At 40.6% G+C, this 20148-nt stretch overlaps 1 protein-coding gene across 3 annotated transcripts in view; it reads left to right on the forward strand.

Annotated features, from left to right (window-relative positions):
• The window catches only part of LOC117006768 (PR domain zinc finger protein 2-like), a 62567-nt gene that overhangs the window by 22084 nt on the left and 20335 nt on the right, over positions 1-20148 (forward strand). For all 3 annotated transcript variants that reach the window (XM_033079343.2, XM_033079344.2, XM_033079342.1), the window contains exon 6: positions 1734-1860. In XM_033079343.2, coding sequence (XP_032935234.1) covers positions 1734-1860 — 127 coding nt within the window. The remainder of the gene's footprint in view (positions 1-1733; positions 1861-20148) is intronic.

Here is a 20148-nt window from a genome sequence, read left to right on the forward strand (position 1 = left end):
TGGGTAGCATTTGCAGTGATGCCAATTTGACTAATTTAGTCTGTGATTGTTTTTTAAATTGGTTAAAAATAAGAGAAATAATCAATTTGGAATGGCAAGCAAACCTTTTATTTTTGTGATGAAGTGGATTTATTAAACATGTTTGTTTTCCCAATAACCCACTGTGACAGTCTTCCTGGATCTTTAGATTTTGCTCCATATCCAGCTGTAGTGGCTGCCTGAGCAGTAACTTATTATTATATTATAATTAATTAACATTATTGAATGCTTTGTATAGGCTAGGTATGTTTGTCCCAACCTGGCTGCTCTCTGAAAAGAATTAACAGTGAATATCCATAGAAATGAGCACTGGGATTTAAATCAATGTCACTATTTGAGACAAAACACAATTTGGGACATTACAGCCGAAAGGGTAATGCCAAAAGTAATAATAACAACAACAACTGTGTATGAATTATTAACACAAGGACTGCATTAATAATTAACTCTATAACTGTATTAATATTAACTGTATTGATGTTATCTCTGCATTATCAGGAACTGTAGTGATGGGCCAAGGAGCAGAATAGAAATAGAAAGAGGGGAAATTTATGTTCAGTGATCAGAGATTGTTCCCTGGGAGGGTGTGAGACCCTGCCCAGAGCTGTGGCTGCCCCTGGATCTCTGGAAATGTCCAAGGCCAGGCTGGACAGGGATGGAACTGGATGGACTTTAAAGTCCCTTCCAACCCCTTAACATTCCATGATTTTTCACTTTTTTTTTTTTCTGTGATTTTTGGGGGTTTTTTTGAGGTGTTGTCTTTTTTTTCTGATTTTTTCCTGTTTTTTTTTTTTGCCATTTTGAGATGTTATCTTTTATTTTGGTCTTGTTCTGGTCTTTGTTGGGTCTTATCACTTTCGAGGGGTTTTTCTAAATTTTCTTGTGGATTTTTGATGGGATGATTTTTTTATATGATTTTTTTTGCAGTTTGGGGTTTGTATGTGTGTGTGTGTGTTACAGTCCGTGGGTATTTTTGGAGCTGGTTTTGGGGCTCTTTTGGGTGTTCTTTGGGCTGTTTTGGCCTGTTTTGGGTTATTTTTGGGGCTCTTTTGGGGTTTTTTGGGGGGCTCTTTTTGGGTTATTTTTGGGGCTCTTTTTGGTTGTTTTTGGGGCTCTTTGGGGTTTTTTTGGGAGCTCTTTTGGGTTGTTTTTGAGGCTCTTTTTGGTTGTTTTGGGGGTTTTTTTTTGGAGCTCTTTTGGGGTTGTTTTTTGGGGCTCTTTTGGGGTTGTTTTTTGGGCTCTTTTTGGGTTGTTTTGGGGGCTCTTTTGGGGTTTTTTGGGGTTCTTTTGGGGTTGTTTTTTGGGGCTCTTTTTGATTGTTTTTGGGGCTCTTTTGGGCTATTTTTGGGGCTCTTTTGGGCTGTTTTTGGGGCTCTTTTGGGTGCTGTTTGGGTGCTGGTTTGGGGGCTCTTTTTGGTTGTTTTTGGGGCTCTTTTGGGTTTTTTGGGGGGCTCTTTTTGGTTATTTTTGGGCTCTTTTGGGCTGTTTTTGTGCTCTCTGTGTGTGCTGTTATTTGCGTGCCCGGCGCGGTCCGGGGGCGGGGCTGCGCTGCGCCCTCCGGCCGGCAGGGGGCGCGCGGGGCGGCGCCCTCGAGGCTCGGCGGGGCCGCTCCGCGGGCGCCTCCGCAGCCGCTCCCCGCCCCGCCAACAACGCGCGCGCTGATTGGCCGCGCGCCCTGTGTTGTGTCCCGGCAGCCAATCGCGGCGGGCGAGGAGCTTCTGGTGTGGTACAATGGCGAGGACGACCCGGCGATAGCGGCCGCGATCGAGGAGGAGCGAGCGAGCGCCCGCAGCCGCCGGCACTCCCCGAAGGCCCGCAGAGGTACGGAGCGGACCGGCCCCGTGGCCGCCGGCGCGCGGGTTAGCCCGGCCTGCGGCCGCCGTGACCTTCCGCGGCCCGGCAGAGGAGGGAGGGAGGGAAGGGCCCGGCCCGGCCGGCGGCGCCGCGGCTGGAACGTGGAAGTTGTGGCTGGAAAAGTTGGGAGCGGCGCGGGAAGGGGGAACGTCCCGCTCCGCCAGCGGGGCCGCAGCGAGCCCGCGTGGGGCGGGGACCCAGCCCGCGGTCCCTCCTTAGAACGGGAGCGCAACCCGGGGCCCTGGCGATCGCTCCTTGGGAAGGGAGCGGAGCTCGGGGCCGCCCCGATCTGTTCGTGGGAAGCGAGAGCGGAGCTCGGGGCCCTGGCGATCCCTCCCTGGGAAGGGAGCGGAGCTCGGGACCGTGGTGATCCCTCCTTGGAACGGGAGCGGAGCTCGGGGCCCTGGCGATCCCTCCTTGGAACGGGAGCACAGCCCGGGGCCGCCCCGATCCCTCCTTGGAACGGGAGCGGAGCTCGGGGCCGCCCCGATCCCTCCCCGGTAAAAGCGGAGTCTGAGCCCGGGGCCGCCCCGATCCCGCTCTGGATAAGGGGGAGCCGGGCCCGGGGCCGCCCCGATCCTTTGGGAACGGGAGGCTGAGCCCTGGGTCTGGGGCACGGCAGTCGAGCCAAGTGAAGAATTCCGCTCCTGTTATTTCCTTGCGGTTTTTAATTTCTTGTAGTTTCTAGGCCGGTTTGTTGGTTCTGGAATTTGGCAGGCGGTGGGAATGGCTGCTCCTGGCTGCCTTGGGTGAGGAGGGAGGGTGGGACAGAGTTTCGGTGGTATAAACGCATTATTCCCTCTCTGAATATGTATGTCAGAGCAGACATCCATTATTTTTTTCCATGACTAATTCAGCAGCAGGGTTTTTTAGAGTGCGTGTGCCTCCACGCGTGGCCTTATATAACTGACATTTTCACTAACGTTTTAGGCCAAAATCACAACAAAGCCTTTAGTTACAGGGACTAGGTATAAGAGGGAAATATTTGCAGTTATAGCACAGATGTATCAATTCCTCTTGCATCGGAGTATGTACATTTTGGTAGTCTAGAGGTTACCAATGAACCAAACAAAGATAATATTTTAAGAAGCATCATTGTAAATTTTTTAATGTAAAATGTAGGGCCTGATCTTACAGCTAGTGCATTTGACTGGAACTCACAGGTCAGATATTGAAGAGTTATTGTGTAAGTTTTTTATATGAGATTGAGGAGAGGGGACTGTAGTGCAAAAAGTTATTTTGAATAGTGTTTCACAGGTTAAGCAAATACTGAAATTCAAGCACTAAGTTCTGTTTTATAATGAAAAGCATATTTAGCACATATATAAGTAGCACTTGGTAAATTACAGGCTGTATTATGTTATTTTTTACCTAAATCTGCATTATCTTAGCAAATGGAATTTGTGTGCCTGTGATTTACCTGAAAGGCTAGAAAAACAACCTGCAAGAATTTGATTATATGATAAATCAGAAAAGCCAGACAGAATAATTTCTAAGGTAATTTTTCATGGCATAGAAGTTTGATTTGCATTCATGAAGTTATAGGTAAAAATACCAGTGAACTAATTTGGTTTCTGGGTTTTGATTTTATACTCTTTTGTAGGTTTAGTGTTTTAACTGTTACAGATTTTACAGATTTCATAATTAGGATCAGTAAATCTATTCCCCCTTTTTATAAACACAAGTTCCTTAATGAGGCTCACAATTATTGAATAAAAAGCAACCCAGTGAATACCAACTCCAAGCACAAAATTGATGAAGCATGTAAGAATAACCAAGAATAATCTATTTATGGAGTTACACTCTTGTCTCATGGAGCAGAAAGACCAAATTCTTTAGTATTTAGTTGATTTGAATTGTTAATGTTTCAGCTGTAATTTGATGAGGCAATTCATTTGATATTTTGAAATTTTATGGTTTTGTTTTTCATAGGTTTCATTGGAGTTTTTTTACTCTGCATTTACTCTGTTATTTTAGTGTTTGTAGTAACATCTGTTAATATTTGCAATTCACAGCAATTTTTTTACAAGAAATACACAGTTTTTATCCTGCAGATTTGGTAGCAGTAGCTGCAGTGAGGATTCCAGAATGGTTTCTACTCATATCTCTGCTTCTGTAGATTCAGCTGTATTCTTGGATGGGGAAGCTTCTTAACCCTAGACTTGAGGGGTTTGGGGAAATAAAGGAAATTATGATGAATATGATTGAAAAGTAATTAATTAAAAAATAAATAGTTTTATACATATGATACAAAGGAATGGGAAGAGAAAGATTTTTGTGAATTAAATTTATATCTGTGAAAAATTGGGAGTCAGTATAAGGTAATATTTGAATTAAGTAGCAATTTAAGAAATTTGCTAGAGAGGAGCTCCTCCAGAGGGCTGTGAAATTTGAATTCATTAGTGGCCTAAACAGATTAATAATTTTTAAAAAATTTATTTTGGCCTATGTTGCACGCTGTTGTCTTAGATATTGAGAAGAAAATATAACCAAGTAAGAATTGGTAAATTCCAACAACTGTGAATAAGTGTGTCCTGCATTTTCCAGAAAAGTAAAGTGACAGTTTAATACCCTGGGAATGACTAGACAAGACATTATTTGAGAGGTTTATTGTAATTTAGTGATACAGACTATGTAGTTATAAGATAAAACTTAAAATTATTCTATTTTCAATAAAACAAACATCCTTTTGAATTTTTGATCCATCTTAGGTCTTGTGCTTGAGCAGATATTTATCATTTAAGATATTTATCATTTACAAAGAGCCTTGTCCTGCCATCCCTGTGATGAGCTTTTGGCAGGTGAGGAGAGGTGAGCGTTTCACAGCTATTGAAAATGGCCCAGTCAGTCAGGGGAGGCTTTCACTGCTGGAATCTGTTCATGTTGCAGGAGGAATCCTCCCTGAAGGAATGATGGAACCCTCTGGTGCTGTAGGTCAGAGTGAGTTCCCAGAACAGGCTGAGGCTGTGAGGTTTGGGTGAGCCAGGAGCTGGCCAGACACAAAGTCCACACTGAGCTGCTCGCCCTGACCTTGAGCTGCCCTGTTTGCCACTGATCCCTGCCACAAGGTCCATAATCTCCTTTAGGCTGTTTCTGGCCTGGCACCTGGCAGTTCCTCCAGGTCCCCATCTCTCTCCTGCATATTTTTGGTTTTGTGTTCTGCATTCAAACTGCTTTATAGTCCCCAGGTGTTCATGTTTGATGACTCCTGCCTGCCTTAGCTGTAGCTTTTCTTAGGAGGAATAAATCCTCTACATCTTCCTTTTACCATGCACAGCAACTCAGGAGTCCTGGAGGGAAAAGGTAGTTATTGCTAATTTATTTTCCTGCATGGGAGCACTGTGTGATGTTCCTAAGGTGCATTTGAGATTTAGAAAGAAATTTAGTGGGATAACAGGGTGTTGAAAGGCGTGGGGATGCAAAAAGGAAACCCTGGTGAACTTGGGTACCACCACAGATTTTTATCAGAGCCAAGCTGTTGTCACTGCCTTACCTCCACAGTTCAGAGCCAGCAACTGCCAGTGCATGGCCCCCAAGAGCTGAGATTAGGGATTTTTTGTTTCTTTAGCATTTTCTGAAATTTTGTTTTTTTGTTAAACATTTATCATTGTTTCTCCCAGGTTGCAGTTCATGTGCTGCCTGCCAAGCTTGTAGGGAAATCTGCTCAATCAGATACATTAGCACAGGATCTTTCATTAATTCTCCTTCTAAGGAAATTAAAAAGCTTGGGTTCACTTTGCAAGTTGGGTTCGTGTGTCCTTGAGAGAAGTAGTGTGGATTTTTATTGTCTCATTGCATATGACAGGAATAACTTGTAGCAGTGGGCAGTAACATGGACAGTGTTTCCTTCAAAAAGAACACATGAAACCTCTGGCTTCAGACTCAGTCTTTCTGAAAAAAAGTAACTGTTAAGTAGCTAAAGTTTTGTTTTGTTTTAAAGAAGGGATGGTCATTCAATAGATGGTCATACATAAAGATATGCAGTGTTTTTATCAGGCTGTAATCTCCTCTAAGCTGCTGCATGGGCTCCAAAGTGTGATCAAACAAGGCTAAAATCTCATTTCTGTTACAGATTATGTGACAGATCAGAAGTCTGGTTTTGTGGAAGAAAGATACTGATGTTACTCAGGATGAAAGCTTGCCCTGCTTGCATGTAATACCTCTAAAAGAGCCTTTTTTGGGGAGAGAAGAGGCCAGTGTTTTCTTTTTCGTGTGCTGGTTTCTGTCTCTGGAGGTTCCCCTCATAGCAGGCAGGCCTGGGCTGTGGGTGCCTCCCTGGGAGCTGCACTGGTGCATCAGACTCTCCAGGGGGGCAAAAGTCTTTTCCAAAGCACATGCTGCATAATGCAGCTGGAGTGGCTTGTGAAACCCAATGACCTCTGAGCCACAGTTGTGTCAACTCCTAAAATATTTCTGTATTGTAGTGCAGGCAGAGCACCTGCCTCAGGGTCACCTGTGTCCTGGGCAGCCCCTGCTGATTGTTCAGCATGGTTTGAAAGTCTCAAACCATTGCTAATAAATCTTGGAAAGCTTTGTTACCTTAAATGGTTCTGTTGCTAATGTTGCTGCTTCCCATGGTTCTTGCTGGGTTTCAGGCAGAGCTTGAACTGTATGGACACTCAAAATAACCAACATGGGCCCAGAGGCAGTGTGAGGTGAAGGTGGGTGAGTTTAGAATCAGTTCTTGGCTGTTACAAATAATTATTGTGTTTTGGTTTGTATCAGGCTGAATGCAAAGTGCAACTTCAGGCTTCTGCTTCCCACATGGAAATAAACTCTGTCATCCTGGAAGTTACACTGATTTTTGTCTTGTCTGAAAGTGTGACTGTTGCTGGAACAGTGTAAAATTGCTGCTGGGGAACAGGAAAACATAGGGATGAAACAAACAGGTTAAATTCTGTGATAGTAGAAATCCTTGCAGTTTTTCTTTTTTTTTAATTAATAATTTCCTAGACATTCTCATGTAATTCCAAATCATTGGCTATACTTGAGAGTGGCATAAATATGCATCCTGTTTATAAAAGTTAGGCCTTGGATTCCCATCTGGATATCATCCCAAATAGAAATCATGGTCAAATGATGCCCTGATTGTCTATTTTTAATTACACAAATTTATTAAGGTTATACTTGGACTAAGTTTAAGTTTGTTTCTAAACAGAAAAGAACTTGTGATAAAAATGATTGTGTATGAGTTGGAATATAGTTTATAGGGGGATGTGTAAGTTGTACAGGTGAAGCAAGGATATCATGAAATGATATTGTTATCTAAGCTCTTTTCCAGTAAATTTAAGAAAAATCTCAGGAGTTCAAGGCTTCAAAATTTCCTAACCAGTGACTGGAAAAAGACAGGGGAGGAGGGAAGAGGTCATCAAAATAACCTGGAACAAAGTCTCAAAATGGAATTTACTTTGATTTCCCCAAAGCACATTGATTTTCAAGAAGTTTTATACAGCTCCAGTGCAGAAGCAGCATTTGGGATGTCAAGGGACCATATCTCATGGAATCATCTGTCTGGAGAGTAACTCAATCATCTGAGGTCTTCTAAGCAGTGCAAGTTTTCTTTTAACCCCCATACAGGGGGGCCTGTGAAAGGGAGACTTGTGTTCCTTTAAATTCCCTTCTTCACCTCTCCAGCTGTGCCCCCAGTTCCTGGGACAGCTGCTCTGTGCTTTCAGAGCAGTGAAATTGGTGTCACTCATTCCAGCCTTGCTTCTGCCTGTGGCTTTAAAAATGGGAGAAAATAAACCTTCATTTCAGGAATAAAAAATTAAATTGTCTGTATTTAAGAAAATTTAAAAATTCAGCACTGGATTGCCTGTGTTGGCCCCTTAAAATCAGTGTTTGAAGTATAAACTTTTGGAAGTACTGCAGGCACCTTGCACACACTGTTACTTTATCTCTGTGGGGCTTTTGTGTTTGATTTACAACAACCATGAAGGCCAGATGATTTTAAGTTGTATTTCTAGCTACTAATGTCTGCTTAAAGGAGATGTATGTAGTTACTTAACAGTAAAAAATCTTGGGTTATTTGGTAACTCAGATTCTCAAGTGTTCTGTATTTTTTCATACTTTTGCATTTTAGTCACACTGCCTTAGACTGCTTTTCTCAAGTTAAAAAAGTAAAATATATCTAGACCAGAGTTGTGGCATTTCCCAGCAAATTTGCAAATGTCTTCAGTTATATAATCTACAGTGGGAAGTGAAATGAGGCACCAGGCAGCTTTCTGTTATTAATAATTTTTTTTTTCAGTTGATCAGGATTGCTTTGAAGCAAGGAGTGACCTGGAAGAAAAGCAGCTGATATTTCACTGTTAATTTTCAAAAAATAATCCACTGCATTTGGAAATTATTCTGCTCCTTTCTTAGTAAATACTGTTTGATTTTCCTGAAAATAAATTAAAAGCTAAGTTGCTATTGAAATACCAGTTTCCTTGTAGAAATATTTTATTGTATTGAGATTTTCCAAGACTCTCTTAGACCATTTTCTTCTGACTCATAGAATTGTTTAAATGCTTCTGTGTGGAAGATGTGGAGAAAATTTGGTGATTGCTGTTTTAGGGAAGAGCTTTGAGATAGATTTGGAGGATTTGTTCCAGAATTGGAAGGGGATGAATTCCTGCAGAGGAGAATAGGCAGTATTTTCTAGAGAAACAAGTACTTTTGTTTTTTATTTCTTCAAGTATTTCGTGATTTAGAGTTGTCCTGTTGCTTATAGAATATAAGAGAACAAACTCACTGAGCTGCTGACTGCCTTACATCTCACTAAATCTGGGTGACTTTTGCTCACATGAAAAATCCTTTCTTGAATTGCTTTGTGTTCCCTCACACTAAGTCAAGGCTTTACCAGCCTCTGTTGCTCTTTCTGTGGTTTCCTGACTCTCCTGTGCAATCTCCCACTTCAGTGTTTGTTTCCCAGTTGGAGGCTCTGGGGTTTATGGTGGATGCAAGGTAAAGTCAGTTATTGACTTTCAGTGTATTCTGAGTTTATTTGCCTCCTGCTTGAACCATCTTTTTATTTAGGGAAGGCTCTGAATCCTTGTAAAAAAATCTTCTGTACCTCTGAATCATTTCTACTGCCTTTCTCTAGATTCTTTTTTATGCCTTATATTTTCAAAACCATTTGATCAGAATTTATATGAATAATGTTGTATGGTTAACTGTACTAAACTTTTTAATTGCAATTTGCCAAGATTTTGCCTTGACCATTTATTTTACTTGTATTATTTACAGGGAATGTCTTATACTGAGGGCCCATGTAATTTTATGCAGTGGTGAACAAGCACATTTAACTTCAGGAGTGTGCACACCAAGTTTTGATACCTGGTTTATTCATGGAGACATGAGACTCCATTTGAGTGTGTGGCTGAGAGCTCTTTAATGAGATCTCCTTCAGAAGGTAACTTGGGTTTGTCAGTTCTCTGGAGATTCTCACACCACTGCATTACAAACCTGCAAAATAGCAAAGAAATTTTGTGTTTTATTTATGAACTATTTTGTATGTTTTCCAAATGAACAGAAAGAAAAAACATTGGTAAGACAAGAGTGTGTTTATTTTTTTTCAATCTGTCAAACCTTCCAATTTATTTTGTCATTGCTGCCAAGAGCCTTACACAGACTGACAGGAATGACTTTGTTCTGAAGAATTCTCACCGGCCTACACTTGCTGGGTTGAGTTCCTCAAGGAAATGTTACAGCAGATTGACTTTCTGCTTGGGTTTATTTCAGTTATTGAAACAAGACTCAGTGGTATTTCAGCATTTGTAGCTAAGAAATTAGGCAATGTCTGACCATTTATACACTTTTCCCCTGGAAAAACACAATATTTATTTGGATCACCAGTGCCTGAGAGTTATTTAGGATGAAGCTTTGTGAGCACTCAGAGCTTACCAGCTGTTAAGAGTTAATTCTGTTGTTACACTCACTTTGTTATCAGAGTTCTGTGAGAGCTTTTGATTGACTATGATTAATGCCACAGAACTTCAGAGAGGCACTGTTATTAATGTGCTGATTGACATAAAGTTATTCTAGTGAGAGTATTATAGTAGCTGAAAATCCATCATCTTGATTATTATTGCTGCAAAATGCCATGGAAATGAGTAGTCAGCTATACATTATTGTAACTCTAGTTGAGAGCCAGATGCCTCACTCGAGTCCCCTCAGATACAGATCTCGTTTTGTTTGGCAGTCCATCAGAAACAATTTGACTGTTGAATGGGGAAGGCTTGATGTTTGTAAAAGTGACTTGATTCATAGAAATCTGGGGACATTTTCTCAGGCATCACCATTATTCAGGGCTGAGTCCAATGCAAACTTCCATATGTTGCTGCCAGTAAAAGTGCAGAGTGTGGAGACAGTGAGCTGTGTGTAGAGCAGCTCAGTGCAGTGATAGCTGACCTGTCCAGCTGGGATTGGGATCAGAACGTCCACACACCCACCTTTGCCATAGTTGGATCCTCAGCCAGGTCTCAGAGTTATCTTGGGCTTTTCCCAAGGACTTAGTCTTAACCAAGTGGCAGTGAGTTGAGGAAGAAGTGGCCTTTCCTGCAAAGTGTTCCCTTTCAAGTTGCAGGTAAAGATCAGCAAGTCCAGTCTTTCTGATCTTGCAGCCCTTGTCAGGGATTGCAAAAACAAAGTGGACTTTGTGCTGAAATTTAACTCATACTCCCAAATCCTGAACTGTTCAGTGTCACCCTCTACTCTGCTCTGGTTTTATTTTCTGGTTCCTTACCTGCAAATTAAATTGTCCAAGTTATGTTACAGTTCACATTTTATTTCTGTAGTCTGTTTTTAGTTTTTGTTTTACACTATTAACAGTTGTGTGCAAAAGACTTCTAATTTTAACCCATTTAGATAAAATCAGACTTTCATCTTGCATGTAGCAGTTAACTGAGCAGAGGACAAGTACATTTGTGCTCTGAGATTTGTTTTCACTGTTTGAAAAATGGGAGAAGTTGCTGTTCCCTGTAATGACTCCATGAGCATGTGACCTTTCTTGGTGACACAAATTAAGCACACAACAATTTGCTCTTGTCTGGTTTGGGGCATATTACAAATTTAGAACTTCTGTTGTTGGTTTTGTTAACATGAGACCAACTGTTGTCGTTGTCCTGTAGCACAGTCCTTTTGAGAAATGGACTGATTGGGCAACTGGAGGATTACAGTTCCTTTGGAAATATAATTCAGTGTATCTCATGTTATCAGAGAAGGCTGACAAACGTTTCTCTAAGAAAGTATCAGTGGGCTGTGGCTGAAATGAATGAAGCACTTTGTTTCACCAAGGAAGTGAAGCAATTTTTCCACAATTTCCCAGCAGATATTGGACATTAAAATGATGAGTTTACAGAGTAATATTTATCCTCTTTTATCTACTTCTCTAAAGGACCTGCTGTGATACTCTTTCACATGACCTTGGATTTGTTACTCTGAACAGATACAGAGAAGCAGCATTTCCATGGTGCAAATATGATTTGACAGGAGCTGGTTATTAACAATTCATGTTCTTTGTTAGGTTGGAGACCCAGTTGAGAAGATGCTGTAATACTTTTAATGGGGACTGATGGAAAAACACAGCATACTTAACCAGTAGGTAGTTGGTTGTGCTGAAGAAATAAAATGAGGTTAAAGGAAAGAAATTTGGAAGTGGATGTCAAAGAACAGGTGAAATGCACTGTAAAACACAGAGGGGTGATTTTATTGACAATACTTGTTGGAAAAGTGATGTGTTGCAGATGTGGTAAACATAAATGACATGACAGACTTGAATAAAATGAGTAACAGGACAAATTTGAGTGACTGTAAATGACAGTGTTGAGTGTGACCTTGTGCAATTCTGAGGGGCTCAGTTTTATCCCTGGGAGCTTTAGCATGGTGGTAGCACTGTCCAGATCCTGTGTGTGTGAGAGGCTTTGCTCTTGTTTCCTCAGCAGTGGGGACTCCTGTTACAGTAATCCTGCTGGGCACAAAGGCAGCCCTGTTTGCTGGGGATTGGAGCCTTGCTACAGCTGTGTTCTGCAGGCAGAGGCATCGCCCCTACCTGGGCAAACCTTGCATCACTGCTTCAGGTTTGGTTTTCCATGCAGTGACAGCTTTTCATGGCTGGCATAGAGAGGCAAAACTGCTCTGGATGGCAGGGCACCACCTTGATCAGCTGTGTGAGAAGGTCTGCAATGGACCCAAAAGTCCTTCTCTTCTTTTTTCTTTTCTTATTTGTGTGATGCTGCTGGATTGGAATGTACCTGGTTTGTCAACCTAAGTAGTTACTTTTGAAGATAACTTAGCTGAAGTCCCAGATATTTTTGATGTAATCCTCTCAGGTGTTCAGTGATACAAATAGGACCATGACAATATTTGGGTTTTTTATTACATATAGAGGCAGACTGATCTAGTAGTGATCATTTTAAACTTGATGGTACAAATAGTTGTGTGAGGGCTTTCATTTCCATTAACTTGTAAATGCTGCTGTCAAAATGGGTGATATTTCTAATTACCTGAGAGCAACTTCATTTCACAAACATTTTGGAGCAAACTGTAGTGACTGCAGTATTTTCTGGGCTTAGATAACAGCTCTGATTGGCTAAAGCAGAGATTTAAATTTAGACATTCTCTGTATTAAATGCACAATTTGGGTGCTCTATTTTTAACTGAATTTTATATAAAAACTGGCTAAATATAGAGAACAGTTATTTCTGGAAAGTGTGTGTGCCAGCTGACATTTCTTCTGCTGCTGCTTTTGTCTTAATACTTAGCAAAACAAAAGGTCATGGAATAGAAGCACAGAGAAGAATGTTCATCCTGTTTTCTGTCCTGGAGCTGTGGCAGCCATGGAACAACTTGCTCCATGTAGTGAATGGGGCTGGAAAGCAGGAATACACCTGGAGTTGGAGTGATTTAGAAAGCCTAGAGCAAGTCTGCTCACATATTTGTGTCCCTTTTCTACAGTTTTAGAAATATTGGCATAAGGGCAGAAATAACATTTTCAAATCTTGCTAGGATAAAAGCTCTACATTTAATTATTTATATTTAATTGTTCCAGCACAACTCTTGTGTGGGTTAAAATTGCATGGAATTAAAGCTTTGTTTGCCATGCCTTGTAATTGTTGGGTGACATTCTGTACTACTTAAGTCATTATAAGTCTTGTAGTCTATAAACTGAAGACTTCCTGGGATGTGCAGTCAGGTTAGGAAGAAGGCAGAACATGTTGGGGATTGGAATGAGATGCTGCAAGAGAGGATGACATACTCAGACAGACAGGCAGTATAAACTGGTTTTGTCTCTTGGCTGGTACAGAGTTATGGGCCATAATTTAATGTACAAAATGTAACTTGTGTGAAGAAGACTGGAGATAGCTCATAGTTCAGCTTGTAGGGATTGGTGTGATACCACACATTTAACATATGCTTCCCACTCCGAATTTTTCACCAGTTTTTAAAATTTGTTTATCAGAAATCTGTGAACAGAGTCAAATTTTCTGGTCTCACCAACTCCATGTAATGGCAATGTACTCCCTTCTGCTTCTTGCAGACTCTTGGGTCATTTCTTTCTCTTGGCATTGCTCACCTGTGATGCCATCCTCCCATCTCTTGTACTGACTGCCATAATTCCAGGAGTCTGTGGGGAGACACAGTTACATGATCTTCAGTGCTGTCATTAAAGTGGAGACTTTGCCAAACATTTGCAGAAATTGGTGTTTTAAATAACCCAGCTCAGAATTTTCTTAGGCTTTCCATGGCAACAAGTTCATCTGTTATGCAAATGTTAACAGTCTCTGTCAGAGCATGGCTCTGGTTCTTTCCTGCAGAGTGTATTTAGTGCTCAGCACAAATAATTTCATGCACAGTGTGGTGTATGTACCTGTCTTCAGGTGTCCTGAAACACCTTCTCAAGGTGAGGCTTCACTGCCCCTTTCCTATTGTGGTTGGAAAATGCAGTGAATAAAATCTGCTCTCAGTGAGTGAAGTGATGGTTAATGGGTAGCAATAGGCTTATACAACAGGCAGTTTGGTATTAATAGAATTGCTGTGAAGTTTGGCTTCCTCTTTCTCCTACTGGGTAAGCTTGAAAGTGTCTTTTTATGGAAGAGGAGATGCAAGTTGTGCTGGAAAAAAATTACAGAGAAACCTTTGCTCACTGCATTTGCCCATAATCTGTAGCTAATTCACAAGACTTTTCCTTTTTTTCTGTGCTATATAGCTGTATGTATTCTGCCTCTCCAGCTTTAATATTATTTGTTATGTTAGGTCTGGGCAGACTGACAGTACAGGATCATGATCTTCTGCAGCTCTGAAATACTCTTGTGCTTCTCAGGAGCTGGTGGTTAAAATTCTGTTGTAATTGTTTTTGTACTCTGTGAAATAGCTCGTGTCAGTTTTAGTGTTTCATTTGCTTAACAATACCTGAAATGATGCCTACACAAACTAGTTGTATCTGATAACTTTATAATGGTGTTGCAAGAAGTGCACTCCACCAAATACTTACAAGGATGACAGATTGAAGAAAACAGGGTCATAAAAGCATTTAAATTTTGCCTTTTTTTTAGGTTTTCATACCTACCTATTGTTGAAATAGACTTCTTAGTGATACTGTGTGGAGCCATTTACATTTAATTGACGTTTGTTTGAAAAATTGGGTATGTGGTTTGAATTTTACCCTTAGACTTACTGGAATATGATGAAAATGTGCTGACTTTGCTTCTAAAATTTTCAGTTTTAGAAAGCTACAGTACTGAAAACGGAGGCTTTCATGTGTACATGCCCACCAGTGCTTGGGATGATCTGAAGCCAAGTGGGAAATGCACCTAGTACAGCACAGCTATCTTAGGCTGACAAAGAAATAAAAATTAAAAGCTTTTCCAGGCTTGTGGGGAGAAAAAACAATATTATCCCCAAAGGTGTTCTGTGGCAGGAATTTCTGAGTGTGGGCACTTGGGAAGCTGGGTTTGGGTTTTGTAGCCTGTTCTGTTGCCACTACAAGGCTGTTTGTCTCCAGAGCCCTTGGTAGGCAGCAGTTTCAGGTCTTGTTTCATTTTAAGTTGGGAGCTTTGGGCTCCCAAAGCTGTTCCTCCCCAGGTAATGAGTGTGTCTGTTCAGAGGTACTGAGAGTTCCTCAGCTGAGCCTGCTGGAATCCTTTCAAAGCACTACTTAACTGCAAGCACTTGAAAGGAACTTTGATATATTGTTGTATGAACAGTAATATTGTGGAAGAAATATTGGAAGTCAATGTTACAACATTGAAGCAATGTTTGTTTAAATAAGGCAGAATTGTTGAAGCTTTTTATTTCAAGGTTGCAATCTTTTTATTCCTGGCCTAATATTAGGGTTTTTTACAGTTTTGCTTCCTTTTTCTCCAGTAATTTGCAGTGTGATATTTTGAACCTCAGCTATCCTAAATCACTTAAAACTTTGGACAGCAATTAAAAAAAAGATTTAATTAGCACAGTCTGTGAGCTGGTGGATGCTGTGAGTGAGACACTGAGCCAGGTGCTGGATGGGCAGCAGTGACCCTGTGCTGTCTCCTGCTCAGATATTGGAGTAAAATATTTGCATAACTTTGTGGGTCATGGTTTTGGCACATTTCTGTAATCCCCCTGATTATCTGAATAATCCTATATATACCAGGCATGTTGTGCTTGCCAGCTTTCCCCAAACATTGGGAGTTCTTGGCTGTCTCAGTGGCTCAGAGCAGCCCTTGACACACAGTTATGTTGCCCTTTATTTAGCCAGGTGGTTTTTGAGTTGACTTTGCTGTGTGAGCAGGTGCTGGTAGAGAATAATGAAAGATTTTGTGAATAATGGAAGAACTAAAAAAAACAAAGACTCTTAAATGCAAACAGAGGAACATGTTACAAGAACAGCCCTAGTATTCACATTTAATAATGAGCATTTTGAATTAAACAGCCTAGGTACCTTACTGTTTAATCAGTTCAACTTATTAAATATGTAAGGTCTTTAACACCCATGTACTGTGCCATTCACAGTTGGACAAGATTCTAAGAAGTCACTGCAACATGTTTATGCATTTTGTCATGCTCCTCCAGCCAACACAACTTGGATTTAATTTTTTGAGGCAATTTATGCTGTTCTTTTAGATATAGCATTCTGTGTGTGGAAAAGGCATTCATGTGTTCTGTCTGTAGAACAAACAACTACTCAGATTTTTACTGATGCCTGAAGGCTTAAGGAATTTATTTTGAAAAACATGACATCAACCAGCATTCTGGATACAGGAACAGATGAATTCTGGTGCATAGCAAGCTGTTTCTCAAATTAAAATTCAAGTTGTATCAGTATGTTAAAATTCATTAATCAAAAGAATATGGAAATGATTGTGCAGTTGTTTTCTGCTGAATTTTCCAAAAGAATGTTTTAGCTTGAATATTCACTTAATCTTTATTCCATTCTTTATAATCTTTGGGGAGACAGATGTCCACATTCTGTATTTCTCTGAGAGGTTGAGGCAGTGTTTGAGCTCAGGTGTGAGTGTCCTTCTTACTTTATGATCTTAACTGTGAACATGTTTGGTGCTGCAGTTAAAGGTTATTAAAGACAATGACATCTTGTACAGTTAAGCAATATTTAATTACAGAGTTCAGCTCCAGGTGTATGGAAACACTGTGTTAAACATCTTCCCTCCCAGCTCTGAGTATGCTTATTCCATCCCACCAGAAATTACTCAGTGCTTTAACAGTCCCATTAGTTTGGTTAACAACAAAAGTCTGACTGTAGGTTCTTCAGAGGTGTCTTGGTTTTATCAATAAAGTGAAGTATGGGCAATAAAGATTACTCCTCTCTTACACTGTTACTCTGTTATCTGAACTCCTCTAACATTAGTGGAGTACTGATGACCTGGACATTGGCAGCAGGATGAGTTCTCCTGTGCCTGGTGCAGTGTTGTAAAGGGATTGTAAAGGTGTGAAGGCTGAGCTATCTGACAGCAGAAGGGAAGAGGAGAGAAAAAGGAACCCTATTGAAAGTTGCAAGACAAATTGCAAACTGGTGAATTCCTCTTTTGATCTTCATCACTACAAACAAGTTCCTACTTTCCATCTGTTTATTTAATTCATTTTCCTTTACATCTTTCTTTTACAATTCTTCTAGAGCACATACCCATACATTAAGTTGTGCCCTTCATTTATTCTTTTGTCATTGTTTCCATTTCACTTTCCCTGTGTTTCATTCCTGTATCTTTCTTGTTTAGACCAAGTGGAGGCTCCAGCTGGCCGTAGCAGCCATGTAGGACCCTTCAGGAACCTGATGGTAAGTGCACGTGTGTACTTATACTCAGGCTTCCACCAGGTTCTGTGTTCAGAGGCATTTCCCCCCTCCTGCAGGCTTCTGCTCATTCCTGACCTCTGAAACAATAAAAAACACTAAGGGACAGGCCTTGGACTACTCATTGATACCCTTTATATCAGCAGTAGGTTGTGGTTTTATTGGAAATCTGCAGGAAGAAAATGTTGCAAATCTTTCAGGTTTATATGGATTTTAAAAGCACTTTGAGAAGTCATGGGAGAAAGTCTGTCAACTGCTGTTAAATGTCTTCAAAAGTTCCTGGACTCCAAATACATGAAAGCTGGGAGATCATATCAGTGAAGTATCACCTATTCCTCTGTGCTTAAATTCTCTTCTGGGCACGTGCTCTTGAATGGTCAGGACCATGAAACTGCATCTGGGACAGTCATTGGCATGTTTGATAGTGAATTCTTTGAACTTTCTCATAGAGTACTGCCACCTAGAAGATGAACAAACTGAAGGTGGTAAAGGAGATCATCTACAATGGTTTGCTGTGGATATGTGTCAGAAATTGATGTGACACAGCTGAAATGTTGTCTGTGCACAAGAAGTTTGTTCAGAGGAAGGGCAAGTCAGGTGCTGGGTGAATCCTCTCTTCAAATACATCAGGGCTTAAAGACCAAACATTGAAACATCTCCAGCTGTATCATGGAGCAGGTTGCATCATAAGCAAGTTGCATCTCTTTTTAGGACTGGCAGGAGAACTTGCAAATGAGCTGCTTTGCATCAGTAGCCTAAGGTATGTGACATAAGCACCTTGATTTTGTGTGAAAATCCTGCTATTGTAGCGATTTCTCAGATTATGGTTGGATTTGAGGTACTGTTGATTTTGTATTCTCTGACTGGATGACACTTTGAAGCACATCCTTGTGCTTTAGCACCTGGGATTTGTGTTGGTCCCTTCTCATACTTTACCTCACCTTTGAAACAGCACAGGATATTGCCAATATTGTTAGAAAAAAGAATTAATTGGCTTTTCATTTAAAGACTTTGACAGTAACCTGTTATGCTGAAATTCAGGGCTGCTGTGGAGTTAGAGGCAGAATTGCCCTGTGGCTTCGTCTGGAGTACATTGGACACTTCACTGTGGGGGAGAAGTGTCTCTGAGCATGGGCCAGCTTTGGCAGGTGAGGGGCCTGTCCTCCAACCTTTCATTGTTGCTTCACCTGTCAAGAGAGATGAATCAAGAATTGTGTTGGTTTTAGGTCAAGATACTGATAGTGATCTTCAGATGATAAGTGGTCTGCAAAAAGGTTGAGAGTTCTTAAGGTTCTAGGAATTAGGTGTGGTTTGTGATGTCACTCCTGAGGTGTATTGGGATGCATGTTTGATTCCTGGGAATGTGTAAAAATTTTCCATTTCTACCTTTTCCCTAGAAGTGGAGCTGTTGGATTGTGTTACTGTACATTCCCAGAGCAATTTCAAGTGACTTGGGAGATGCTTCTGGAAAGTTCTTTGATATCCTCCATTCTCAGATCTTGGTAGCTTTGGTTGTAATTACAAACATTAGAGGTGATGATAAAAAAAATGGTATTCAAATTGGACATTCAGTAGCCTGTCAGGTAAAGAAAGAGGTGCTTAAACTTCATTATGCCTGTGTGAACACCCAGATATGTGCTAAATCTTCTGACAATTGCAGGTGTTTTGTATAAAAGCAAAATTGAATGTTGCATTGTTCAAATTGAATGTTGCAGTCCTTTATGGCAGGTTAGACATGAGCATCATGATAATAATTGAGGATATTCAGAGCAAATTGCTAGTTCACTTTGTGTCTTTTCCAAAGGTGACAGAAATTCAGTCTGAGTGACTGTTGTCAGGTTATAAGAATAAAATCTATTCAATTAGATAAGAAATGGAAAAAGGTTTATTATCTATATAAAATTGAAACACACTGGAATTTGGGGATGGCCTATGAAATCTTAGCTCCTTGAGAGAAAATGCAGATAATGATTTAGATTGTTCAAATCAAAACAAGTGTTTGCTTTTAAAGCTGAGGCTGTCTGAGCTGCTCTCTTGGGGGGGTTTGTGTACTTGGAACTTCTCAGTTTGAACAGAGGAGCATTTTTTAAAAAGACATTTCAGTATCTTAGCTCAGGATACAAAAATATTTTCATGGGGTAAAAAGGAGGAATTTGTTGACAGGACTGTGACATGGAAGAATGTGATTCTAACTAGGAAATGGATTTAGGGGTGCAGTGGACATTTCTGATCAGAGGGAATGGGCAGTGTGCTATGAAGTCGTGTTTTGTGTGTTAGAGGGGGCAAAGGAAGAATTTGGATTGCTGCTTCTGGACAGTTCTTCCCAAGAATTGTGTGTAGAACCGTGGAGTTTCAGTGGTGTTTCCTGTATTCTGTGTGTAGAGTACAGTCTACAATGAAATGAGTCAGAAAACCATCAACTTTGATTAGTTATTATACACACCCATTATCATAATTTATGTTATAGGCCTGAGTCTGTAAGGTTAATGGCAAAAATGAACAGTAGTGCAATGGAAAATGAAGTTTTCAGTGTGTTTACATCTCACAGTGCTGGTCAGCTCTTTGCATGTAATACCCTTTTGTGTTCATTATCCTCTGCAATTAATACATGCTGCTTCATTTGGCTAACAGAAGGTGATCACTTGAAAGTGGTGTTTGTGTCAGGACCCAAGGAAATACCTTCATTATTTGCTGTTGCCCAGTTCCATCTCATTTGGTTCTGCTGCCTTTGCCATGTTGGTCAAGCTCATGCTGCTTTCAATCTTCTCATGATGTTATTATTCATTGCTTTTATTATAACTCTCCTGATCATTCAGAATGTTTATACAACCAGAGTAATCTACTCTGTGGGTTTCTATTTTGTAAGTTTTTCCAATTAACATTAAGGATTAATAGTGTATGAAAAGATTTTCTGTTTTCCATACACTTCTGTGAGGTACAGGAATTTAGTGGCCATATTAAGGTAACTGCTTGCTGTGAGCTGCTTA

The sequence above is a fragment of the Catharus ustulatus genome, chromosome 24 (assembly GCF_009819885.2).
Source record: "Catharus ustulatus isolate bCatUst1 chromosome 24, bCatUst1.pri.v2, whole genome shotgun sequence".
NCBI lineage: Eukaryota > Metazoa > Chordata > Aves > Passeriformes > Turdidae > Catharus > Catharus ustulatus.